Source organism: Neofelis nebulosa, chromosome 12 (assembly GCF_028018385.1).
Source record: "Neofelis nebulosa isolate mNeoNeb1 chromosome 12, mNeoNeb1.pri, whole genome shotgun sequence".
Classification (NCBI taxonomy): Eukaryota; Metazoa; Chordata; class Mammalia; order Carnivora; family Felidae; genus Neofelis; species Neofelis nebulosa.
Window position 1 is genome coordinate 4,839,850 of NC_080793.1, and position 27,195 is coordinate 4,867,044.

Consider the following 27,195-nt stretch of genomic DNA (forward strand, 5'->3'; position numbering starts at 1 on the left):
CTCTCTTTCACCATGAGAAAACAACAACAACAACAACAACAACAACAACACGCCAACAAACCTGTCAGACTTAACGTGAAGTGACTCCAACAAAGACTTGATGGAATGTGCAGGCACAGCATCAGTGTGTGGCCCAAGGGTGATTTTGTTCCACAGTTGATGTTTGCATGGAAGGCTCCTTGGGATCTCACCTCTCGTACTTCTCCTCTCCCTTCTCTTCCCTTGTTCTTCCCGCAGATATCACCCCAGCCCAATCCCTGACTTCACACAGGTTACCACTCAAAGATCTCCTTATCAGACCAATTTATCAGAATGGCCGCCCTCCCTGTCACTGTACTTCCTTCTACTCTACTCCATTTTCCTTCTTGACAGTTTTCACTACGTGACACATTACAGATAAAGCTATTCTTTTTTATCATCTGCTTCTTTTCACTAGGCTCTGCAAGGCAGGGACTTTATGTCTAACCATGGACCCCGCTGAATCCCCTGGGCATATTCAACTCTTCAATATTTATTGGATAAATGTTTGAGGATCAGTCGGTGCGTATCAATCTATAGCTGTCCATCTCAGAATATCCTGCAGACAGCCTTGAGAATGACAGGCTTAACTTTAATGCAACCCCCTTCAGGAGCCCTTTCTGACTCCCAAAGAAAGTGACTCTCCCTTCTGTAAGTTCTCTTCCAACTCAGTGGTTCTCTTTCAGATGGCCTTGATCTCATGGAAGTTTGAGTTTTGATTGACTTGCATTCATATGGTTCTTGTTAGGAGCAGTTCCCAGAGAGCGATCACTCAGCCAGAGGCTAGCAGGTGCTCAGAAAACACAGGTATAAAAAGGAAGGACGTCCTCCTCCTCCTCCTCCCTCTGTTCTCTTTAATGGAAACATTTTGGAGATATTTTGGCTTATGGTAGCTATTCGTGATGAAAACCTGTCATATCCAGAATAATTTGGGGTGCTGGTTAGCAGTTTGGGTGAGGCGTGGTATGATGGCTGGCTCAAAGAACTTCTACTGTGTGCTCAAGTACACACACTATCATGTTAGGTATCATTTAGTATTAATTTTAAAAGTCCTCTTACCACTCAAGAATCAAAAGACAACCGACTCAACTTAAAAGTTGAACAAAGGATTGGACAGACATTTCTCCAAAGAAGATACTCAAATGGCCAATAGGCACAAGGAAAGATGCTCAACATCATTAGTCACAAGGGACATGCAAATCAAAACCACAGTGAGAAAAAATCAAACCAGAATCACACCCACTAGGATGGCTTTAATCAAAAAGACAGACAATAGGGGCGCCCGGGTGGCTCAGTCAGTTGAGCGTCTGATCTCGCCTCAGGTCACGATCGCGCTGTCTGTGAGTTCGAGCCCCTGCGTCGGGCTCTGTGCTGACAGCTCAGAGCCTGGAGCCTGCTTCTGATTCTGTCTCTCTCTCTCTCTCTCTCTCTCTGCCCCTCCCCCACTCACACACACTCTCTCTCTCCTTCAAAAATAGATACACCTTGAAAAAAATAAAAAGACAATAAAAAGTGTTGGCAAGGATGCGGAGGACTGTCATACCTCGCTGGTGGGGAGGTACAGTGGCGTCACCACCGTAAAAAACTTTGGCAGTTTCTCAAAAATGCAAACGGTCACCACACGACCCGGCAATTCCACTCCTAGATAAATATCCAAGAGAATTGAAAACATGGGTCCATACGCTAACTTGCACACATCTGTTCACGGCAGCATTATTCAGAACAGCCAAAAAAGTGAAAGCAATCCAAGTGTCCATCATCCGTTGAACACAGAAGCAAAATGTGCCAGAGCCGTGCTTCTTGGCCATAAAGAGGAGGAAAGTACTGAACCGTGCTACAACGTGGATGAGCCTTGAAAACATTATGCTGAGTGAAACAAGCCAGACGCAAAACACCACTCATCGTATGATTCCATTTGTATGAAATTTGCAGGAGAGGCAAATCCATAGAGACAGAGAGTAATTAGTGGTTTCCGGGGACTGACGGGAGTGGAAGACATTCGGGAATTAGATAGTGGTGATGGTTGCACAGCTTTGTGGACGTCTCTGAAAGACAGGTTTTGAAAAGGCGAATATTAAGGTATGTGAATTATATTCCAACGAAGCTGTTATTTTAAGGGGAAGAAAAAAGGTCCTCAGCTCTCAGTAATCGAACACTTACTCAAGACGATTCCCATAGTTAGCTCTTACGCACGCAATCCATCGTGGGAAACACAACACAACGCAACACAACAAAAACCCACCTGCAAACCAAGCGGTTGAATTCTGACAGGTACCATTTTGACAGCCTTCAGTCCCTGCCCCCACCCGCCCAGTGCAGATAACTCAAGACATCACCTTTTGGGTGAAAATAAAACAGAAGTCCCTCTCTTGGGGAAATTACGCAGGACCGTGAAGTGAGTGTTGGCAATACTGTGGTACCTCCTTCTTTCCAACAATGACTATCACAATGGACAGTGTCCTGGCTAATTTTGGTGCTCAAGAAGCCACTGTGTATTTCTACCAGGCTGTCACCAGAACCAATCAATTCTTTTTTTTTAAATTCTTTTTACATTTATTTATTTTTGAGAGACAGAGAGAGACAGAGCAAAAGTGGGGGAGGGGCAGAGAGAGAGGGAGACACAGAATCCCAAGCAGGCTCCAGGCTCTGAGCTGCCAGCACAGAGCGCGACGCGGGGCTCGAACCCACGAACCGCGAGATCATGACCTCAGCCGACATCGGACGCTCAACCGACTGAGCCACCCAGGCGCCCCCAGAACCAATAAATTCTCTAAAAAAAATTTTTTTAAAAAGACTTAGAATGTGAAAAACTCAAGGCATATTCAATACCTATATAACATCCTTAAAAAAATAAAACAAAACAAACTTCATTATGGAAAACATCAAACGATATGATGAATCCTCCAAACTCGGCACCTGGTGTCATCAGCTGACTGCCACGCTTCTTTCAGCCTTTTCCCCTATGTCTCTTTCCCTCCATATTATTGTTTTTTAAGGTTGATTTGTTTTGAGAGAGAGAGAGAGAGAGTGCGAGAGAGCAGGGGAGGGGCAGAGAGAGAGGGAGAGAGAGAATCGCAAGCAGGCTCTGGGCTGTCGGCGCAGAGCCCGACGAGGGGCTCAATCCCACGGCCCGAGCTGAAATCAAGAGTCGGATGCTTAACCGAGTGAGCCGTGCAGACGCCCCTCCTGCCACATTATTTTGAAGCAAAGCTCACATATCACATCGTTTTACTTGTAACTCTCTCAAAACGCACCTCTAGAAGATGACTCTTAAAAAAACACAAAATACATTCAGGCTTCCCTTACTCTTACAAACCTTTGAAGAAACAGTTTGTATGATGTCCTTTTTTTATTGTTATCCCCATTCTCCATGGAAACATAGAAACATGACGAGCAATTATTACTATTTACAGGAGTAGCTCTTGTGTGCCAGACAGTTTCCTGGGGGCTTTCCACATATTATCTAATATAATGTTTGCACCAATCACAAGGACTTAGCCATTATCACCCTCCATGCCCCGCTGCCCAGCTCAGGGAGGTTAGGGGACCTAGCCAAGGATCAGACTGGCTGGCCCAACCTCTAGTTCCTACTCACGCTTCTCCCTTGCCTACTTTGGTTTCAGGACTACGCCGACCAATTATGTGGACACTAGCCGCATGTGGCTACGGGGCTGAAAGGTAGCTAATGTGCCTCGTTCAATTCGAAATGTACCGTAGGTCTAATTCCAAAGGATTCGTAGGCAAAAAAGAATGTAAATTATCTCAGTAATTTTTGTATTGAAATGTCATGGTTTGCACATATTATATGAAATGCAATGTTTTTTAAAATTTTTATTAAAAAATTTGTTTCATGTTTATTTTTGAGAGAGCGAGCGAGAGACAGAGACAGAGAGACAGAGAGCGAGCGGGGGAGGGGCAGAGAGAGAAGGAGACACAGAACCCTTAGCAGGCTCCGGGCTCCGATTTGTCAGCACAGAGCCCGACGCGGGGCTCGAACGCACGAAGTGTGAGATCATGACGTTGGACGTTCAACTGACTGAGCCACCCAGATGCCCCTATATTAAATAAAATGGGTTTAAAAAAAATTTTTTTTAATGTTTATTTATTATTGGGAGATGGAGAGAGACAGAGCATGAGCAGGGGAGGGGCAGAGAGAGAGGGAGACACAGTATCCGAAGCAGGTTCCAGGCTCTGAGCTGTCAGCACAGAGCCCGACGCAGGGCTTGAACTCAGAGAGTGTGAGATCGTGACCTGAGCCGAAGTCGGACACTCAACCGACTGAGCCACCCAGGTGCCCCTTAAATAAAATGTTTTTAAAATGAATTTTACCTGTTTCTCTTTACCATTTTCCCCCACTCATGGCAAAATATACATGACATAAAATTGACCATCCTGGTCAGCGGCGGGTTCACCCATGTTGTAGCCCGTGTCAAAAGGTCCTTTTATTGGAGCCTGAATAATGTTCTGTTGTATGGATAGACCACAGTTTGTTTAACCATCTACCCACTGATGGATATTTGGGTTGTTTCCACCACGTGACTACTGTGAATAACGCTGCTACGAACATGGGAGTGCGAATATCTTTTTGGGACCCTGTTTTCGATTCTTTGGAGTGTAAACCCAGAGCGGAATTGCTAAATAATGTAGCAAGCAATTCTAGTTTTAATTTTCTGAGGAAACATCGTACCATTTCCCATAGCGGCTGAGTCATTTTGTCTTCCCGCCATCAGTATACCAGGGCTCCGGTGCTCCATACCTTACCCACAAGTTCTTTGCCTTCTTTTTTTTTAAATAGTAGCCATCCTAATAGTTGTGAGGCTCTTTGCCTTTTTAAATATAACTATTAGAAACTGTGTGGCTCAGGGGCACCTGGGTGGCTCAGTCAGTCAAGTGGCTGACGTTGGCTCAGGTCGTGATCTTGCGGTTCGTGAGTTCGAGCCCCGCGTCGGGCTCCGTGCTGACAGCTCAGAGTCTGGAGCCTGCTTCCGATTCTGTGTCTCCCTTTCTCTCTGCCCCTCCCCTGCTCGTGCTCTGTCTCTCTCTGTGTCCCCCAAAATGATTAAATGTTAAAAAATTTTTTACAAAAGACAACATGTGGCTCACATTTATGGCTCGCATTGTATCGCTATTGGACAGCCAGGCTGACAGACAGGCTGGGAAAGAAAGGTGGAACTCAGTTTCCCAGCCTCCTTCGCAAGTAGGGGTGGCCACGTGACACTGTTCTGGCCAATGAGGTGTGAGCAGAAGCCCAAGGATGCCACCTCTGCCCCTTCCTCCTTCTTCCTGCCTGTAATACAGAGCTGGGACCCAGCCATCTTGCAACCATGAAGTGACAGAAATGAGTCTAGACCTAAGGGCACTTGGGCAGACTGGTGAAAGGCGTGGGCCCCTGAGGAGCCACTGCACCAGCCCCCAGACCACTTCTCAGGTGAGACCAGTCAGCCCTCTCTCTTTAAACTACCTTTAGTGTTGTATGTGATCGTTAGTTTCAGCCAAACACTTTCTCTGATGGCATCCTTCGGAAGCGGGACAGCTGGGATTCGAGCACCTGTCTGTCTGCTGTCTGTCCTGTCAACCCTGTGCTCTTTCCACCGCTACCCCCCACTGCCTTCCAAGAATGGACTGGTTTTAGGAGTGAGGCGGAATCTAGTGAGGCTGTCCTCCACACCTATTATCCCCACGCAGGCAAAGTGACTTGCAACCAAATGGCGGGAAGACACAACTTGCAGGGAACACGTTCCCTTCATGCACCAAGGTTTGGTGTTAGAGGGTCGACAGCTGCATAGTTCAAGGTGGAAAACCCCGGGCCGTCAACAACACGGAACTGAAGAAATTATGTAAAGCCATCGAATGGAATCTTCGGCGGTCATTAAAATGTTTTAGAAGACCTAGTTTGCGGTAGGAAAAGGCATTTAGGCTAATTATGAATCATAGAGGTCACAAGATAGTATGATTCCAATTTTGTAAAATAATGTGTACGTGTGAACAGCCAAAACATCGTGGTGGAGTTATGCATAAACTTCTCTTCTCGTAGAGGTTTTTTGTTTTTGTTTTTGTTTTCCCCCAACAGTTTCCCACATTTCAAAGTGTGTATTTGAGATTAGGAAAAGTAAAGTGACACATTGTAAAGAATAAGACTGCAGCGCAAGGGGAACGGATCCTCTCTTTGTCAGGAAACTGACGTGCCTTCTTTTGCGGTCTTACCTGAGGCTTGGAGGAGGGGGTGCGGAGCTGGAGGGGAGTGCTGGGAGGAGTAGGGGGGGGTGCTCATGAGAGCTCCGAGACAGGGATCCCTTGTGTTGCTGTGGCTGTCCATCTGCCTTGGCTTCCCCTGGGAACCTGTAAGCCTGACACCTGCCCTCTGTGCCCACGTTCTGTGTGAGGGTTACGCACTTAGTAGCTTCTGATGCTTGTGGTTCGTCGTCGGTCTTGATTAAAACACAGCGTCCGTGGGGCGCCTGGGTGGCTCAGTCGGTTAAGCATCCGACCTCGGCTCGGGTCATGATCTCACGGTTCGTGAGTTCAAGCCCCGCATCGGGCTCTGTGCTGACAGCTCAGAGCCTGGAGCCTGCTTCGGATTCTGTGTCTCCCTCTCGCTCTGCCCCTGCCCCACTCACACTCTGTCTCTGTCTCTCAAAAAGTGAATAAACGTTAAAAAAAAAATTAAAAAAAACCCCAAACCACAGCGTCCACATAACACAGTAATAGGATTAGAAGGCGATCCCTCCCGCAAATGGGCTGTGGCTGAGCCTGCACAAACAGCTTGCGTTTTGCCCCACTTTGATTTAGCCTAATGTGTTGGTAAAAGGGTCCATCCCTGAGACGTTTTGTACTTAATTACGTCTGAACACAGGCGAAAGCGGAGGTCTCTAACAACAGGCTTGGTGGTTGATTAAGTGAGCATCCAAACGGGCAATCAATAATTTACTGAAATATTTAAACTACCTCCTGGCTTCCTGTGATGGGAAGAATATGGCTCCCGTGTGGTCCATTGTTGCCGTCCTGCAGGTGGAGGTACCCCTGCCTTTCTGGTGTCTCTGCCTCGAAGCTCGGACACTTCTGTTCACCTTCTCCATAGCGAGAGAGCCGACTCTTACAAACACGGATCAATCCCAGCACGACCTCACCTCAAACTGTACTCCCCTACCTCTGTCCCCCGCCGCACCTGGTTAGCCCCAATTCTCCTCGGAAGGCTTGGCCCAGGCCTCCCCTGTGCAGAAAGATGCTGTGACTGCCCTCTCTAAGAACCTCAAAATGCTCCGTGCAGGTCTCTTATCCTGCAGTTGAACCTCACCGTGTCTCATGTTCCATTTGTGTCTGACTCCCTTGCGAGGCTGTGAGCGAGCGCCATGAGAGCAGAACCAGGTTCCATTTGGATCCTTATTCAATCCTTCTGTTCGGTGAGTGTCGCTGGGCAAGAGAATGAATCAGAGTGCAGGAATCCAGGTACGGTGGTTGTGATCGGCATTAACGAGGAGCGGTCCTCTCCTTTTCCTCCTTCCTGAACTCCTGACATGTTCCTCCTAATCTTATGCTCCCGGGTTGTCAGTTCTGGAGGTGATGCCCCTTCCTTATCCTCTAGATGCAAGGTCTGAGGTTCAGAAGGGTTAACTCATTTGCCTGAGAGACACAAGTCCAGGCTGATTTCCTCCTCTCCGGGATCCTCTTTGTCCTTGCAGACCATTTGCTCATCATCATCATGTCAGAATCACAGCAGGCAACGTAAGAGGAAAACAGGAGTGCGGCTGGGTTCAGAAGAGACCGCGAGAAGATTCTTGACCGTACTTGTTTTAGATTAATTTTAATAAACCTGATGCTAAGCACTCTACAGATAACTGATGCACTGAGCCTTAAACAGGTGAATGTGGAGAAACACACAACCCACTTCAGATATTTTCAGGGACATTTACTAGACCAGACGGGGCCTGGTTTTACCACTGGCTCCCCAGCTGTTTAACAAAATGTCGAGACATCAGATATCTATATTTGTTGAATGACCGACTTGAATGCCTACCATGTTCCCAGAACTGTGCGCTGCCTCGATTTAATCCTCGGATCAACCCCCAAGGTCTTAAGCATTATGCCACACTGATTACGGCAGGTGGCTTAGTTACGTTGCGGCTTATCCAAGGCAGATTTGGGTTTAAATCTATCTGGTGACATTCTGCCCAACCGTCCAATGCAGTGTTCTGCATCTAGCAAATCCTTAATAATTATTAATTGATGAGGGTGCTTTCTCAGTCTGAATGCTTAAACCACATGCTCTCTGAATATGATGGGAGTTGCAGCATATTTTAATTAAATACTGACAACTTTAATTCTGATAGCTCATTCTAATACTCTTGAGCTGATAGCACCAAGCTAATGGCTTGTTCAGTTTGGAAGATATTAGCAGCAGGGTGCTGCCTTTTACCCAAACATAAGATCACAATAATTAAAATCTGATATTGCTCAAGACGAACTCCTTTTAAACTAATTTATATCCCACAAACACACACAGATGCAAGCCTATATGTGCCACCATTCTCAAGAATTTATGGCACCTTAGAGAAACTCTGTCCGTTCCCTTCCAAAATGAAAAGTTTTCTGTTGCCGTGATGAAAGTCTCCTTACTAGGTTCAGGGGAAATGTGTATTTCCACTGATCAATTTCTGAGTTTCCCAGAAGAGAGGAGCCAGAGAGAAATCTTGAAAACGAATGACTGTGGGAGCAGAGCATATTTGTACTTTATTGTTCCAATCAGTATCTTAACCACTGAATCAGAGAATAAGACAGAGGAAAATCTTATTGTGTGGGGAGTGGGGAGGGAGAGGGTGGGCGGGGGAGGTGGGCTGAGAAGGAGGGAGAAATGATATCTGAGTATACAAAGAAATGAAGTAATTTGGAGGGAGGATCCAAGAAGGCAAACATAATATATTGTGTTAACTCATTGCTTCCACAAACTTACATTGAGTCTTTTATGTTCCAGGCACTGGAGATCTGGTGGTTACAGGATAGCCCTGGGCCATACCTCCATAGTGCTTGCTTTAGAGCATGATTCTACCCAGAGGTCCATCTTTGGGCTTTAGGGAGGCTAGGAACCCCCTAACATTGTATGCAAAAATCTCCCGTTTGTGGGTACATAGAGCATGGACACAAATAGACTGGTACAGGGGCATCTGGGTGGCTCAGTCAGTTAGCGTCTGACTTCAACTCAGGTCATGGTGTGTGGGTTTGAACCCTGAGTCAGGCTCAGAGCCTGGAACCTACTTTGGATTCTGTGTCTCCCTCTCTCTCTGCCCCTCCCCCACTCATGTTCCGTCTCCCTCCCCTCTCAAAAATAAACATTTAAAAAATTAAAAAAAAAAGAAAAAAAGAAATAGACCAGTACATTTTTTCCCTTGGGAACAGAGTATACAGCCAGGGTCCCTTCAGGGGACCCAATAAGGTGAGTAACCATGATATTGGGGTTTGACTTCTCTAATCTTTCCCCAGAAGGGGTCAACACCAAAAGAGGCCCACAAACACAGATGTTTTCTTTCGTTTTTATGAAGTTAAAAAGTATATGCTACGAAAATCTTAAAAAAAAAAAAAAACCCACAAAAATCCAAACCCTATATGCCCAAGGAGATAAAAAGGCCACAGAGAAATAATGGATTATAGGACACAGTTAATTGACAAGCTGTTAGCAACAGGGGAATGTCACTGGAGATCATTGGACCCAATAGATCCATTGTTCTTGCTTTTGATTCTGTACTAAGTCCTCAAGTGGGGATAGTAGCACAGGTCACAGACCCACGGGAAACTTTCCCAGCATTCCCCTGGCAGCTACAATCTTCTGAGTGTTTATTACTTGCCAAGCATTATTTCAAAAGCTTTGCCTTCAAGGTGTTATTAAACCTCACAGCTATTTTCTAAACTTAGGTGTTATTAGTAGTTCTATTTTGCAGATGAGAAAACTGAGGATCCGGGAGTTCAGGAACTTGTTCAGGGTTCCACAGCTGGAAGTTTCTCCTATCTCTTACCCCTTCGCCTTAGGAAAAGCTGCCAATGGCAACACTATGAAGGTGGTGTAGATGTCAGGAAATGAAAACAATTATGTAAACTCAAGACGACGAAACCCCTTGTTTCTCATGGGACTATTCATTTATCTAAATAATGTCTAAACACTCATGGACAGCCACATCAGAGCCCAGTTTCTGAGCAGAGTTTATCTTTACTGTTCCACAACTGAAGGATTTGAATTGAGGTGGTGTTGGGGGGCCTGGGGGGTGGGGGAGCGAGCTTGGAGAAGGAAGAGTGGGGGAACTACTCAGGAAGTGGGTTTGAGGTGAACTCCACAATTTCACAATGATTTTGTCAAATGTCCTTGAGTGTGTCTGAAGTCCTGATCAGATTCTGGTGTTGCATTTTTGGCAGGAATATCCCAGAATTCGTGTTGCACTTTTCTCTGGGCATTGTATCAGGAGATGGTTTGGGGATGTAGTGTTCGTCTCTTGTTAGGGTAGTATCTGCCAGGCTGCTCCACTGTGAAGTCAGTATTACCCTTCTCTTTTGCATTACAGAATTAAAAAACAAGAATGAGGGGGGCCTGGGAGGCTCATCTGTTGAGAGCCCACTTCGGCTCAGGTCATGACCTCACAGTCTGTGAGTTCAAGTCCTGCGTCGGGCTCGGTGCTGACAACTCATAGCCTGGAGGCTGCTTCGGATCCTGTCTCTCTCTCTCTCTTTCTCTCTCTCTCTCTCTCTCTCTCTCTCTCTCTCTCTCCCTCTCCCTCTCCCTCTCCCTCCCCCCACTGGTGATCTGTTTCTCTCTCTCTCAAAAATAAAATAAACGTAAAAAAAATAAAAAAACAAGAATTATGGTAAAATATGCATAACATACAATTTATATTTAACCATTTTAAGTGTCCAGTTCTGCAGCATTAAGCGCATTCACGCTGTTGAGAAACCATCACCACTCTCCACGGAGGTTTTTTCATCTTCCGGAACTGAAACTCTCTGTTGATTGAACACTAACTCTTCATTCTCCCCTTCCTCCAGACCCTGGCACCCACTATTCTACTCCCTGTCTATGAATTTGCCTGTTCTAGATATCTCATCAGTGGAATCATACAATACCTATCTTTTTCTGACTGCTTATTTCACTTATCATAATGTCTTCAAGGTTCACCAGGTTGTCAGAATATCCTTTCTTTTTAAGGCTGAAGAAATATTCCCTTGTACGTATATATCACATGTTGTTCATGACCTTATCCCACGATGTTCCCTTGGGTTGCTTCAGCCTTTCGGGGATTGTGAATAATGCTGCTATGAACTTGAGGGCACAAATACCTGTTCTGGTCCCCACTTTGTCTTCTCTTGAGTATATAACCAGAAATTTGAGTATATACCCAGTGAAATTGCTGGATCATTATTTTACCCTTAATTAATAGGTGTCTGGTGGGATGATACTTGGAGGCTGTGCAAATATCCAGGTTTAGCATTCCTTGATTCCTACCTGAATCAATTATTATTCTAATGGTTGCTAAATGGTACTTTCCCCCTATCCTTTCTTCTACTTCTATCAGTTGGCATTGTATTGTAGAGAAGAAATTTCCGTTCCCCCTCATTTATTTAAGAATATGGACTCATTTTACCCAGTGGGTCATAATCCTTCACTCCGTGCACACTATTGCTCTGAGCAATTCTTTTCCCTGTGATTCCCACGGGCTCAAGATTGCGTGAACGCGGGAACCTTCTGTATTTCCTTGTCACCATTAAGAAAGCCGAGGGTGCGGCCTGACTTCCACACATCTAGGCGATCACTTTCCGGCCCACTCATTCGTTCACTTGAACGGAAACCCTCTTTCCGACATCGTAAACCTGCACTGACCACCGGGGCAGCCTCGCCCCGCGAGAACTACATTTCCCAGAGGCCTTCGAGGGCCGGCGTCATCAGCGAGCGCGGCCTTTCGCTCACGAAGCCGGCTTTGGAGAGCCCGCTGCGGCGGCGGCAACATGGCGGACGTGCTAAGTGTCGGAGTGAACCTGGAGGCCTTTGCTCAGGCCATCAGTGCCATCCAGGCGTTGCGTTCCAGCGTGAGCAGGGTGTTCGACTGCCTGAAGGATGGCATGCGGAACAAGGAGACGCTGGAGGGCCGGGAGAAAGCCTTCATTGCGCACTTCCAGGACAACTTGCATTCGGTCAACCGGGACCTCAAGTAGGTACCGGCTGAAGGGGCCAGCGTCGGGGACCCCGCCCGGTGTCCACCCTGTCCCGACCCCGCGCGAGTCTTTCTAACCTGGGGCTGCTCTCAGTTTCTTGCTCCCTTGCTGTCTTTCCCTCCCCTCCAAGCCCATGCCTGTTCCTCAGGGACACCTCGTCCCCCACCCCCGCTTTCTCGTCTCCCTTCTCTTGGCCTCCTATTCCTGGCTGCCTCCCGCCGCCCTGGACCTCCCGTGTGGTCGTTCGGTTCCTGACGAGGAGACGTGCTCTTCCCACGAACTTCCACTTCTCACCTCCGCTTCGCAGGTTTCTCACCTGTAGGCCCTGTGTGCCCCACCGTGTCTGATCAAGTACTGCCGAACGGGACCAGCTCAGCGCTGCCCCAAACCCAAGTGCGCTCGGTCTGATTAGCACCGGGGCCTCGCCCCTGAACCTGGAAGCCATCAGGTCCACTCTAGTCCACCTCCAAACACGATAAAACAGGCCTCGATCTGTACCTTTCCCGCGCCCCCGCCCCCTCCCAAACCACCTGATCAGGACTTCCTTCCCACTCTGCTCCTGGTCAGTTTCTTCCTCTGGAGAGACCTGATCTCAGCCTACACCAGCTCAGTCGCCTATGTTTAACTCCCCTCCCCCCGTATTAATTCGTGGCCCTGTAGCGTTAAGGATTGTATGTTTCTTTCTCTTTCTTACAAGTCACTTTCTTCTATTTTCTAAGTGTTGTGGAAGAATTGAGTGAAAGGGTGATTGTGAAAAGCCCAGCACACAGTAGGAACCCTTTAATTGGTTAGGTTCCTGAACTTCTCCTCCCTTCCTTAAGAGAGGGACCCTTCACAGAGACTTACAGGACTTTTGCTTCTCAGAACTGACCTTAGCAGGGAAAGGCACTTGGTAAGATAATCATCCTACAATTTCTGGAATGGCTGGATTCCCCCCCCTCCCCCCCCCCCAACTTGGTTTCCTTAGTAACCAGCTGGAAGGAGGAGGTAGAATGGAGGAGGAGGTGGTGACCAAATGATGGGTGCCTCTTTTGATTTTTTTTTTTTTCCCCTTAAGTAGTTGCCATTCTTTGTTGGCGGGAAGCCAGGAAATCACACACCCCTCCTCAACTCCCACATCCACTTGCTGTCTCTGGCGCAGTGCCAGTTAATACTTCCCCTGCTTGAGGGGTTGCACTGGCTCTTCTTCTTCTTCTTCTTTTTTTTTTTTTGAAGGAGAGAGAGACAGAGTGTGAGCGGGGGAGGGGCAGAGAGAGAGGGAGACACGGAATCGGAAGCCGTCTCCAGGCTCTGAGCCATCAGCACAGAGCCCGATGCGGGGCTCGAACTGACAAACTGTGAGATCATGACCTGAGCTGAGGTCGGACGCTGAACCAACTGAGCCACCCAGGTGCCCCCTGGCTGTTCTTATTTCTCTTGCGTTTCCTCTCTGATCTGCTTCCTTTGGTAATGTTTGGCATCTTCTAACCCTTCACCATTCTAGAAAGTTCAAGAACATTTGCATTCTGTCGCCTTTTAAAATCTTTACACGGTGGTGCCAAGAAGGTGGCTGAACATTCCAAAATGAGTGTGGCATGAGAAGCTGTTCCTAGAGAGTCTTTTGTTGAACAGTTTGAGACTGGCCTCACAGAATGTGCTCCTGGAATGTGCTTTCGCTGTTGGCTCACTTTCCCAGGCTTCTCTCGAGTTTTCCTGCTAGACCGAAGTGTTTGACACAACCCCCTCGGTGGTGTCTTCCCGTTCCATTTGTTTATTTTATCTCTTCTTTGTTTTGTTAAGTTTCACCATCTGTGAAGTACCACGTACTAGTCTCTTCCTACGTGAATGATAAATAATTACCATTTATTCAGGTACTCGAATGATCTGTAGCTCGGTTTTAATATAAGACAAGCTCCCAGTTAGGAGTTTTCTTAATTGTCCCTGATGTTAACCTTAAGAGACTTCTTAAATTTTTTTTTTTTTTTTTACCAATGTGGTTGGCTAAGAACTGGGGTTTCAGTGGACTCAGGTTTATTTGCTTTATCTCTTTCTTTTCCAGTGAGCTGGAGCGTCTGAGCAATTTGGTAGGCAAGCCATCTGAGAACCATCCTCTCCATAACAGTGGGCTGTTAAGCCTGGATCCTGTGCAGGACAAAACTCCTCTCTATAGCCAACTCCTTCAAGCGTATAAATGGTCAAACAAGGTAAGGGAGACATGTCAGAAAGGGAGCTAATAGAGAGAAAGCTGAGTTTTCTTATATTTCAGAAATGCAGAAGGTGAAGGTAAGTTTTTCTTTCTTTTTTCTTTTTTTTTGGGGGGGGGGTTTGTTTGTTCTTGATTCAGCCTGGGGTTACAGATTTGGAATTTCTCTATGAGCTATTTCATTGTCCTCTGAATCTTTGAGGATTCATCATGGTGCTTAGGTAATTACTTTTTTAAGAGGGTTTAAGTCAGGTACATTTAACCTGGAGACCTGGTGTGGGGAGCAGCTTTCGTGAACTCCTTGAAATCATATGCAAGATGTTGTGTTGTGTGTATGTTTTTTTTTTTTCCCCCTCTGGGGAAGACTTCCTAGCTTGCATCAGATTTGGAAGCATCCATGACCCCTAGAAGGTTAAGAACTGGTGGTCTGAATGTTCAGCCACTGACGCTGTTTATGTTGCTTGTACTGTCTTCCCCTGTGGTCACTGGAAGAACATCGCGAGAGTAGTGTTTGTCAGACTATTCTCTACTCTTTAATTACTGTAGACTGCTCTCGAGGGAGCTTGTTCTTTTTTTTTATTAAAAATTTTTTTTAATGTTTATTTTTTGTTTTTGAGAGAGAGAGAGAGAGAGAGAGAGAGAGAGACAGAGCATGAGTGGGGGAGGCATAGAGAGAGAAGGAGACACAGAATCCAAAGCAGGCTCTGAGCTGTCAGCACAGAGCCCGACACGGGGCTCCAACTCACAAACTGTGAGATCATGACCCGAGCTGAAGTCGGAGGCTCAACGACTGAGCCACCCAGGCGCCCCTGAGGGAGATTGTTCTGAACACACTCCATGGAACTTGCTCCTCAAGGCCTCCGTCAGCAGGCGGGTCTGTGGCCTCGACCCTGGGACAGCTGTGAAGGAAAGACTAAACTGGAGTCTAAAAATAACGACAACAATTAGGCTCGTAAGCCTGGCAACAGTCTGTTTACTGACAAGTTCCTTTTGTTTGGGTGCTTTGGGTTGTTGCGTATTTTTTTCCCTTGCTGATAAAGAATTAGAATACGTGTTTGGAATCAGCTTTCTTCGTTACACTGTGCAACTGCTCTGGAAACGGTGGTTCTCACAGTTGTTGACAGGGAGCTGCTCTCGCCCCCTCCAGTTACCCATCATCTTTTCCCTCTTTTCTGTGGTCCTTTCCCCCCTCTGTCTTGCATGCAGATGAGCACTGATGGTTTTTCGGGCGAGCAAAATTTTTTCTTTGAGTTTCTCAACAGTATTTAATACACTTCGGTCTGAGGTGGAACTCTAGCAGCTAAGTCTGAGATTCAGGGAGAAGTGATTTGTGCTGGGGGGCATTAAAGAGAACTTGAACCTCTGACACGAACCCTTAGCCCGCAGGGGTTGTCCCCCAAACTCTGGGCTGCCGTGGATAGAAACCCAGTTGGGTCTTGAGGATCCGGGCGCCCAGTTGGTATGTTGTCTCTAGGCCTGCTTTCCTGTGTTGGCCTGACGCCTGTGAGGGTGGACAAGACGGCCTGGCAGTTGTAGATTTGCCTGGTTCTCATAGCAGGTGATCTCCTGCTGTCACACCAGACCCCGAAAAGGGATTTGAGCCCTGCTTGGTAGGTGGCTCCTATCTAAACAGGCCGTGAGACCAGGAGCGAGATTCTCTGGTTGGCTGTTACAGATCACCTGAAGCACAGGAAGTGGGGCTCCTTGGAGTTGGAGAGGCAGTTCCCAAAAGGAGGGGGTGCAGGGCAAATAAAAATTATTTCATTGCTGTAGCCAGGCACAAGCCTGTTCCAGCCCTACGCAGACAACACTGCCCTATCTGGCTGTCCTGTTTGAGGCTCTTTGTTTTCCCAGGGGCACTGTAGGTCACCCTTCCATGAGTTTACCCCGGGATTGGGTGGGGTCTGATCAGTAGGCGTATGTGTGACTTATTTCCGGTTGGTCTCCTGGTAGAAAGTCTTGCTTTTTGGTGTTTGGACACGGAAGCTGTGTTGGTGTATCACGTGGGTAATGTTTTTGGAATAGGCTAGAGCTATGGAGACTTTTCGGTGGCAGGAAAACTTAGGCTGCTCACAAAACCACGAGTGACCGGGACTCCAGGGGAAGTGATTGGTTTCTAATCGAGGCGATGGCACTTAACTTTTGAATGAAGGCAGTGTGCTTGTTCGCCGAATTTAATAGTGTATTGAAATAAACGTCCCTGCTCCCGACCCTTCCCCTTGCCCCAAGCTGGAGAAGAGGCTGTATTAAGGACAATAACTATGAGGTGTATGGAACTTCTTGCCCTGGAGATGCTACAGATGAAAATAGATGGTAAATCCCACACGAGCCGTGTGAGAGACGGAGAGGTTTTTAGTTCTGTTCTGGGCCTGGTGAGCCTTTGTAGTAGAGTTCTTTCGTCAGCTCCCTAGTGCCCCAGCAGAGGGGCGGTTTGGGGCTGCTCGTACCACTGATCAGTCGAAGCAGAGTATGAGTGAGAGATGTGTAGTTTAACCCTTATTTTAAAGCTGAGCGCCTTGAGGCCCACTGAACTGACCTGCTCATGGCCTCACAGCTAGACGAGAATTTGCGTTTCCTGACTGAGGTCAGCGTTCTTTTCCTCCAGACTTGATGCCTTAATCCATTTTGGCATAAGGTTTCCGACTACAGAAAACATTTTTCCCCTTCAGCGTTCGCCCTAGGAGCAGTTCATACGTTATCTTTCATTCGTGAATCTGTACGCGTTTTGCTAATTTATAATGGTTTTTTGAGAGATGGAGTTGACAGACGCGTGGTCTGCGGGGGCCCCCAAACTATTGCTCTCGTCCCGGGCAGACATCACTAATCACCCTCTGCATTCCTTCCTGCTGAGGTCATGCAGGGGCTCACAGCTCTGTTCTGGGACTCAGGGGCCCCTGCCAATTATTCCAAGGTGGGCTGCAGGGAAAACAGGTTTCTTACTTCCATCGTGATAGATAATGTCCCATTTGACTAGGACTTATTTATACCTTGCCTTACTCTAGAAAGGATTTAAGGTAGATTGCCAGAATACACGAAGCCTTGAAAGAGAGAAACAACGGTAAGGATGCCTTGTGTACATTTCTTTAATAAACTCAGGAAGCAGCCCCAAGAAATAAGCCAGTATTGTAATTTCCAGCTGGGGATATGGAGGCAGCAAGCAATCACGTGTGTTTATTTTGCCCCTCCTACAAACGAAAAGAGCCTTTTCGTTGCTGAAGGCTTCCTCATTCATCATTTTACCCTCAAAGAGTTTCAACCAGGAAGTGCATTAATATGTTAAGTGAAGTTTGGGGTGACTTGCCAATGTCAGCTTTGCGCGCTGTTGGCTGAGAATTGAAGGAAGTGTGGGAAGGGCTTTCATACCACCCGTTATGTGACGAACTTTCTGTCGTATGTGCTGTTGGCCATAGAAAAGTCGCGTTCATGCTTAATGACTAATGATTTTCTTTAGGGGATTTTGTAATTTTCGTAAAGTCAGTTGGAATATTAATTACATGGTAGTTGGCATAATTGTTAGGATAACACATTTAAAAATTAATCTAATCTAATGAAATGATGGCAAATTGCTGTGAGCAGCACTTTCTCCGTGCTGAATTGGGGACAGACTTCAGCTTTTAACTCTCATGCACCTATAGATGATTGTTCTGTGGAGGGATGACAGGCTCTCTTGAGGAGGGCACAAAATAATTGGCCTCCACGCTGTCCTTGCCGTAAGGTGGTCCACGTGGACGTTCTGTGGCCGATTATGCTCAGATATGCTCCGGGTTACACCACGCTTCTTCCGGAGACCCCTCCCCGAAGGTTTCCAGCCTCCTGTCACCAGGCTGTTCTTTCTGACTCTGACTTTTTTCGTTTGTTTGTGGCAGAGGCTGCTTGTGCACTTGCCTGAAAAGCTGGCTAAGGTCGCAGCCTTTCCCAGGTGACAGCAGAAGCAGAGAAGACCCTGAAGGGTCACTTTTGGTGTGTGTGTGGGGGGGGGGGCGGGGCTGGGAAATGGGCGCCAAGGAAGGTGCTGCTGCTGCCTTTGAGGTTTCCACCTGCTTCATTTTTCATTTTTATTAGAGCAAGAGCTGCTTTCTATTCCGAGAACATTCCGCTGGCTAGTCTGAAGGCTCTTCCTCCATCCTGCCTCCCTGACCATTCCTACCAGCATTTAGTTAAATTAAATGGCTTGAAGCTGCTGTTACGTATGCCTCGCTCAGATCCATCCTTGAAGGTGTTCCTCATGTGTCCTCATCTTGGAGCTAACGGGGGTGGGGTTGTTTTAGATTGAGCCTCTTCCATGTCCCTGAGGAGGCGCCGCGTCTGTCCTGTTCTCTGCTGGGCGTCCCCAGCACCTAGCAAGGCGCCTGGCACACAGCAAGTATTCTGTTAAAATTCACTGAATGAATGAGAGAAAAAATAAAAGCCTCTTCTCTTGAATTTTTAATTTACAACCCCTTTTGCGGTTTGCTTGCTCGTGTTTTTTGATGAAGTACGATAAGGACACTGCCATTTTTGGCCATTACTGAGCAATCCAGATGCGCTACGTGGAGATGAGAGGCATTTCTGAGATCCTGTGATGGAGGCCAGGGCTGGCTTCCAGAAGGGCAATTTGGAAGGACAGCCTGAGGTCAGTTGGGGAACTGATGGTAAGCTCCTTGAGGGCTGAGGTTAGCAGTTTTATCCACGATGCTTGTCGCCCATGTGTCCTTTCTGAGAGGGCCGGGTCGACAGCAGGTGCTTCGGAGGGGATGGGGCTTGATAGCAGTCTTCTGGAGTCGACCGAGTCAGGCTAATTTGAGCTACAGCGCCTGATGTCAGGTGCTGTGTGGCAGCTGTCATTTTGGCAGTGGTGTGAAAACTGGGAAGAGAGTTCCATCAGTCTCTTGGGGGTTATCTGGCTCTGTGTATAATCAGTACCCGATTTCTGTTCCTAGCATTTGCCTTAGCACCAGGCCCGCCCCTGAGAGAGGAATTAGTTCTTCTCTCTGATACGTGCTTGGGGACCACAGACTCATTAAGCACACAGTGCCCCCCAAACCTCGATTCATCATCATGACTTCGGACCAGGCACGGTTGGGGATCGGCCGTGTCGTGAGCACAGGTGCCATTCTTCGGGGCGTCCTCTCACCAGCATGTGGCCTGCACAGCCCCTGCTCACTCAGAACGGGCTTGCTGCCACAGCGGGGGTGGCTCCTGGAGCGGCTGCCCTGGTGAGCCTCGAACCCTACACCCTTCTCCTCCCTCCCCAAGCCTTGATGCCGTGGAAGCCATTCTGAAAAGAACAGAGAGTAACGTAAGCAGAAAAAGACAACAAAACAAAACCGGTCCCCTGGGATTTCTAGATACCGTTGGCGTCGGAAGCAGAGGAGAAGATAGCCAGAAATGTCAGGCCTTCCCTGTAAGTTCTGGAGTTAGGTTGCCTGTGTTCTGATCCGGTTCTGCGCCTTGAACAAGTGAGGAAGAAACTCTTGTAAAGCATCAGTGTCCTCCTCTGTCAAATGGGGATAATGCTAGTGTTTGTATCACGGTGTTGTAGGAAAGATTAAGTGAAGTCATGCACGTAGAGTGCCTTAGGAGACTCACATTCGGTCGGTGTTCTACAAGTGGTAGTTATGTGTGTAGTTAGCTATGGAGTGACAGTATCGCTCAGCAGTTCAGAGCATGGGCTCCAGAGCTGGGCTGCCGTGGTTCACCTCCTAGTCCTGCTGTCTGACAGCTGCAAGGCCCACCTCGCTGGGCCTCAGTTTTCTATTCGGTAAAATGGGGATGATAATTGCACCTACCTCAGAAAGGTATTCTGAGGCTGAACGGGGTCATACAGGTGAAGCATTGAGCTCGCACAGAGTTGCTACTCTCTGGGGGCTGGGCTGCTGTTATCTTCACAAACAACGATGAGGGACAGACTCCTGGGCCGCATGGGGCTCTCCTCCAGTGATTTCTGCTCTATCGCACAGCTCCCCAAACTTGATTTTGGTATGTTCTTCTGGAATTCTACCCATCAGAGAGTGTTTTAGGTAGTCAGCACCTTTTTGCTCTGGGGAAGCCTGAGCGTAGATATTAGTAGTTCACACGTTAACGTGAACTAGTGGGAGGGAGATGTTTCCTCCTAAGACCTGGAGGTTGGACGGGGGGATTGAGAGTTTGGTGAGAAGGGTTGCTAATCTCTTGGTGTGGAGCCCTGGGTTTTGGACAGGGTAGGATGGCATGTGGGAGTTGAGGGGCAGTAAGGGCAGGGTGAGGGTCCAGGGAAGAGACCTCAAGGGGGGAGGAGGGACTGCAGAGAAGGGGTTGAGAAGGGCTGTGTCTTGCTCAGGGCAGCCCATTCGTCCAAAGTGGGGAGGAACCTGCTCGCTGGGCGCTCGGGAAGGCCTCTCTCCCAGAGCTCGGCATTCAGATTGGTCTACAATGCCCTTACCTGGTGGGAACACTGCTGTGGCCTAGTCGGGGATTTCTTCTTTTCTTTCTTTTTTTGAAATTTATTTATTTTGAGAGAGAGAGGCAGCGAGAGAGGGAGAGAGAGGATCTTAAGCAGGCTCCATGTTGTCAGTGCAGAGCCCGATGCAGGGCTAGAACTCAAGAACCATGAGATCCTGACCTGAGCCAAAATCAAGAGTCATCGGATACTTAACTGACTGAGCCACCCAGGCGCCTCTAGTCTGGGATTTCTTGCGTCGTTTCTTTAGGAAAATGCTTGCACACAAAGGCCAGTATAAAAATAAACATTTGGATGCTATCCACTTTGTAAATTGGGTGTTTGTTACCGCAGGGCTCTGGGGTCGGACTCTCTTGGGTTTGAATCCCCAGCCCTCTTTGTCAGCTTTCTGATTTGGGGCCAGTGACATAAGCTGGCTCTGTTGTAGCCTCCTCATCAAAGTGGTTTACAACGGCCTCCGTGTCAGGGCTGTGGTGAAGACTGATGGGCTTACCTCTGTGCCCCCCGGTGCCCAGAGCAGCGCGTGTGGTGGGTGTGCATTGGCGTTAGCTCATCCTACTCTTGTTGGTATTTCTGGTGAAGCGTGAGGAGGGCAGCATGCAGTTGTGACAACACGTGACAGAGCTTTTGCGAGACCGGCATTGAGTTTGGGCTGTCGCCTGGCTAGCCGCGTGCCCCGCTGTGTGACCGTGTCCCGGTGGCTGTACCCCTCTGGGTGCTGGCTTCCTTCCTGCTGGATTGAAGACTTGGGTCTGACGATCTCTCCGGTCCCTTTTGGCTCTAACTTGGGAAGAGTCGCGTTTCTGTGGTTATGCAAACAAAAGCGGGGGGGGGGGGGGGCGCTGGAAGAGGGTAGCTCTTGTCCGGTAACCTTTCTTAAGCATAGCGATTGTGTATGCATCTCAGAATATGCCAGAACAGAGCAGCAGCCTAGAGGACTTCAGTGGAAAATTACCTTCCAGAGGTTCTCTAGACAGCAGTAGCCTCTTGTAACACACTGAGTGTAAATGTTAATGAAAATCCAGTGATGCCCCTCTAATTCTAAATGGTTTCTGTCCCAAGGCTTTGGCCTAATTCCACATCTTTATGTTCTACTGACTAGTGGTTTCTGAAAATCGCCACTTTATTGTTGCCTGGAATCAGATTTGTGCCTCTCTCTCTCTCTCTTTTTTTTTTTTTTTTTTTTTTACCTCCTGTAAAGGAACAGGAACTCTCTCTAGAAGCTGCCCCGGGTGGCTGCAGAGGCTGCTAGACGTGTGTCATGCCTGCCCCCAGGAGTCAGTCTGTCTGTCTGTAGGGGACTCATCTTGATTCCCTTCCTGGCTGTCTTGCATTAGCCTTTTCTGGGCTGATTAGGTTTGTGTGGTTTGTCCAAAGCCTTCTGGAGATTGTAACCAGAGCCTGAGAAGGGCACTTTGTCTTCTCTTCCAGGAATGTTTAGTAGAAAAGAAATCGTCCCGTATCATTTTTCTTCATGGTGAGTTGCACATTGACGGTGGGGGGAGGAAGCGTAGCATTACAAGCACAGAGAGAATCCAAAGTTACGCCTCCCTGTTTTCTTGCCGGCCCTCCTTCGCGGCGGTGCGAGCTGCGGAAATGCCGCTGGGTGATGAGTGCTGTTTCCCCTTGTACGATCCTTCCCCGGGCCACCTCCAGACCCACGTATCAAAGTCCCTACCAGACGTCTGCACTCAGAGACCCAGAGGCCTGGGAGACTGGAGTCCGGAACTAAAATCCTACCCGCCACTCCCTGCCCCCCGGCCCCCGCTACCTGCTGCTCCTCGAGCTGGACACCAGCCAGGTGCCCGGCCCCTCACCCCTGCTGACCGAGATCGATGGGCTCCACCTCTTGAAAACCTTTTTTTACTCTTTCCTCCCCGTCTTGACTGTTACTGCCTGAGCCCGGGCCTCCATGATGGCCTGAGCCGATGCTATAGGCTTCCCACTGATTTCCTGCCCGTTCCTACCCCTTCTAATCTATTTTCCTCTCGACAGCTCCCCGGGGATCTTTATAACGTAGACATCTGATTGGTTGCTCCTCAGCGGTTTCTTCCATCTCTCTTAGGACCGAGGCCAGCTCCCCAGCTGGCATTTGGAGGCATTCTAGTCGTTGTGCTCAGGGGCCTGAGTCCAGAAGCAGACAGCCCTTTGGCCAGATTCCTTAGCCTCAGTTTCCTCATCTGCAAATGGCACGCAGAGCCCCGCCTCTTAGGGTAGCTGTGAGGGGTACGTGAATACCGCTCTGGCGTGTTGAGCACAGCTCCTGGAGTGTTACCACTTACAACAACAGTGAGGACGTAGGACTTCAGATCTGGCTCCCGTCCTCCCTCCCTTCCTTCCTTCTGGGAAAACAGGAACCCCAAACGTTTCATTGTGGAAAATTTCAAATATCCACGGAAGTAATCAGTACACTCTTTCTCTGTGGGGTGTGAGGACCGGCGTGCTTTAAAGCAACTCCCAGACGTGTCACTTCTTCGGCAAACTTCACGGTTCAGCTTCCATGCCTCCCACTCTACCTGTCTTATCTTTGCTAGTTCTTGTCTATAGAAGCAGATCCGCAGATCCACACGGGGCCATGATCTTTTCATCTCAGGGCCTTTGCACATGTTATTCTTCCTTCTCCGTTCCTCCCTTTGGAAAACTCTTCCTCATTTCCATCTCAGCTGAGCTCTTACCTCCTCTAGGAAGTCTTCTGAGATATACCCAAATTAGGTCCTGGTGTTTACACCTGTGGCTGCTCTTCTCCCACTCTGCCTGTTTGCGACCCCCCACAAGATTAAGCCTTGCCCTATACTAGGATTTGGACTTTGAGCCTCAGTCTGCTGGGCTGTAAAGTGGGCGTGATACCAGTCTCATAGTGTTGATCCGAGTGTCTGGTTAGGAAATGTGCATATCGTGTCTCGTTCAGAGTGGGGTCTATAGTGGCATTTAATAAATAGTAATTATTGCCAGTAGCTGTTTCTAAATGTGCCATAAAACAGTATATGAATGGGTACATCGAAGCCTCTAAATCTCTTCCTCTTTTCCTTTTTAGATTATTTATGTATGTGTTTTCCCTTCTGAATTAGCTTCTGTGTCCCCTTGACATTTTCAGACTCCTGTTGTGGGAGGGGGGTGGAAGTGAGTGGCAGAGGCTTTCCACTGACTTCTCTGGCCACCAGGCCCCATCCGAGGGATCTCCGGGCCGGGGCCGGGGGTGCCTGACGGGTGCACGTCCGTCTGGCCTTCGACTCTGGAGCGCTGCTGCCCGCATTCCCCTTTATTCGGGGTGCTTTTGCTGCAGTCACTTATTTGTTTTGGGAGGCTCCAGCTTGCAGCTTCCCGGGCTGGGGAGGGCTGGTTTCGGGGCCGTGTCTGGGCCAGGGCCTTGGCTCCGCCTTCCGCCCCTCCTTGCTGACTTGACAAAGTGAACGGAACCCGCTAATCCCCTCCCTTCCCCTGGGGACCATTTACTCATCCGGTCAGTTCTGGCAAGTCCTGGCAAGTCGGTAACTTTGGTCTCCCCTCCCTTTACTGTACCGGCAGACATCACGGCTCTTTCTGAAATTTCTGGCTTCATTTGTGGCCGCTCTGCCAGCCGCACCCCTGTCCCGCCACGAGGAGTCCAGAGCGGTGACGGCGCCTGCTGCTTGCCATCCCTGTTCTGGAGCCCCTGGTACCTTCTTGAGTGCGTGTTGTACCGCTTCCTCTTCCAGCCCGGTTAAAGTGTTGCTTCGGAGAAGCCTCTGGAATAATCAGGCCAAGCTGATCTTGTCTGTTTTTGCGCCACGGCGTCTCAGCAGCTGTACCGATCACATCATGCCGTAGCCCCTTGCTGTCCAGGTCTGTCCCCTTTTCACCAAGGTTCGGACTGTGGCATCATCTTTGAACACCTGGCATCTGGCACTTAGTAGGCACTTAGTAATTGAGCTGTGCCCCCCTCCCCCTCCCGTATTTCCAAACAAACTCTCGGGGCCGTGCCTCTTTCCACTAAGTGGTGGATCTCAAAGGGACCTCAGTGGTCCGGCAGGTCTTTGACCCTCATTATATACAGAGAGACTTCTCCCAGGCTATACTGCCAGCCCTCTAATCGGGGCCCGCGGTACTTGGCAGCGTGGAAAATGAATGTCAGCTGAATGTCCGGAGCACCAGACAGGTTCCTTCTGCTGTTAAGGCCCACTAAAATACTTCCTTTTATTTGTAGTTGTGAGGCCACCGACCCCCTGTCAGTGAGGCAGGCGCAGTGCTCAGTCCACTGAGGGCACTATCGGGGGGACAGGTGTGATTCAAGGACCCCTACAGTCTTTGTGCAGAGTAAGGCCTTGCAGGGCCCAGCCCGGGTGTGGACGTGGCTCAGAGGAACTGCCCCGACTTCCATGCGTGAGGCAGCCCCAGACCCCGGGCTTCTGAGAGGCAGGTCTCTCCCTCTGCTGTAAGCTTTGGATGTGGAAAGCGGAGCCTTTGTTGGGCAAGCCCGGAAGAGCAGGTGTCTGCCTTGGAGGCCCCTGCTGCCCTTGCCGGCACGGGGGGCGTGCGAGGATGGCCGTGAAAAGGTAGTGCCAGTCCCCACTTTGTTTTTTGTTTGTTTTTCTGTTTTAACAGGAAGTGTCCTCGTTTGGGTGCATGAGATGCCAATTGCTTTTCTCTTTTCCCCATTGGTGTGTGTCTACCTGTTTTAGGGTTGGGAGTTACATTGACCCTAGTCATTTTCAGTCGAAATAACAGTGGTTTCTCTATTATTTTTACTTTCGAGAGAGAGGGAGAGAGCGAGTGGGGGAGGGACAGAGAGAGAGGGAGACAGAGGATCTGAAGCGGCTCTGTGCTAACAGCGGAGAGCCCGATGTGGGGCTCGAACTCATGAACCGTGAGATCATGACCCGAGCTGAAGTCAGACGCTCACCTTGACTGAGCCACCCAGGCGCCCCGAGGCTTCCCTGATTATCGATCCCTTGTCAGAGGAGTTCCGACCACTGAGCATTCCAGGCTCGGCTCTTTCCTGATGACTCTGTACATAGTAGATTTTGAAGGAGGTGGGGGGGAGTCTGCACATTTGGGGTCTGTACATGCATTCACATGGGAAAAAATAGTTGCTCTTGTTATAAAATGCTCAGTCTTACTCATTTCCAGACTATGCTTTTAGGTAGTGCGTTTTTTGCTAGCAAGTATCGAATTCGCCCATTCAGTGCGTGCTTAATGAGCACCTACTGTGTTCGAGGCACTGTTCTAGACCCCACAGACAAAACTGATACATTCCCATCTCCGTGGAACTTAGACTATATCCAGATGTCTAATTTGATCACAGGAGTTAAGTGCCCAAGGCACCTGGTAATAACGTTGGTCTTTTTTCCCTCTTAATTAGTGGCCTTCCTATGTCCCAGTTCACCAGTCTTAACCTTCGGAAAGTCTTAACACACTCATGGTGTGCTGGGTGACTTAACTGGTGGGTGCAGCTGGTCTCGAACAGTGTCTGAACACGGAGGAGATTGTGTCTTGGAGTGTCGATATCTTAAGTATCATCCTGTTCTTATAGCTTGGCGCATTTTCATTCCGTCATATGCTTAATGCAAATGCAAATTTATTGCTAGTGATACCCAGTTTTCTGGTTTATTTGCCCTTGGCGTGTTACCCGCTTGCCCGCATCCCGCTCCAGCCTAATGCTGTGCTTGCTTTCAGGGGTCCTCGTTGATTTCAAGAGGACACTAAATGTGTTTCTTTTATTTGTGTCCAGAGGAGAAAAACAATCACTCGGTCCTCTTCAGGGCACTGACTTCCTTGCTGCTGCTGACCTCAGACCTGACCCGGTTGGTTTGTTTCTATAGTGAGAGAACTCTCTGTGTTCTCTGTGATGTGTGTTGGTGATTCTTAGGCACTGTATTTGCAGCTGGGTCCGTTTAAATTTCATTTAAATACCTGATGCCCTGAGGGACGATTTTGCCCCTGGGGGACATTGGCCGTGTGCGCCGACTGTAGCACCTCCCCCGGGGTCAGGCTGGGTCCTCTGAGTGCCCTGCGCCGTCTCCGATCGCCCGACTGCCCGCCCGGTTGTGTGTCCAGTCGTTTCTTCATCTCAACCACTTAAAGCCACACTTTACAGTTCAGTATGCTTCCTGGAGTTGAATGCATTGATTCAGACTCCTGCATCATCCATGGTATCTGTGATGAGAATTAGGATCACCGGAGTTTCCAGACAGAGCGAATTCTCGACTTCTTCCCAGTGAGCAGAAAACGATCCAGTGGCCATTGAAGAGTTTTGTTTAAAGATTCGGTGGCAGTGCGTCCTCCTGTTAAAATCACCGCAGCAGTCTCTGTATGGTACAGTTCCTCTCCATGCCTCTCTGTCTTCACCTGTAAAATGAGTTTGAGGACGCTTCTTTCCCTGTGTGGTGACTGCACGGGGCCGGCACGTAGTAGG

The 27,195-nt window shown here is 48.6% G+C and overlaps 1 protein-coding gene across 6 annotated transcripts in view; it reads left to right on the forward strand.

The window, feature by feature from the left end:
• Window positions 1-11,957: 11,957 nt before the first annotated feature.
• Window positions 11,958-27,195, forward strand: part of MED27 (mediator complex subunit 27) — a 243,482-nt gene continuing 228,244 nt past the window's right edge. For 3 of the 6 annotated variants that reach the window (XM_058693749.1, XM_058693748.1, XM_058693750.1), the window contains exons 1-2: window positions 11,961-12,200; window positions 14,243-14,387. In XM_058693749.1, the coding sequence (XP_058549732.1) occupies window positions 11,998-12,200; window positions 14,243-14,387 (348 nt within the window). In that variant the 5' untranslated portion in view covers window positions 11,961-11,997. Of the gene's footprint in view, window positions 12,201-14,242; window positions 14,388-27,195 lie in introns of all 6 variants that reach the window. The other 3 variants (XM_058693746.1, XM_058693745.1, XM_058693747.1) reach the window with 3 other exon arrangements.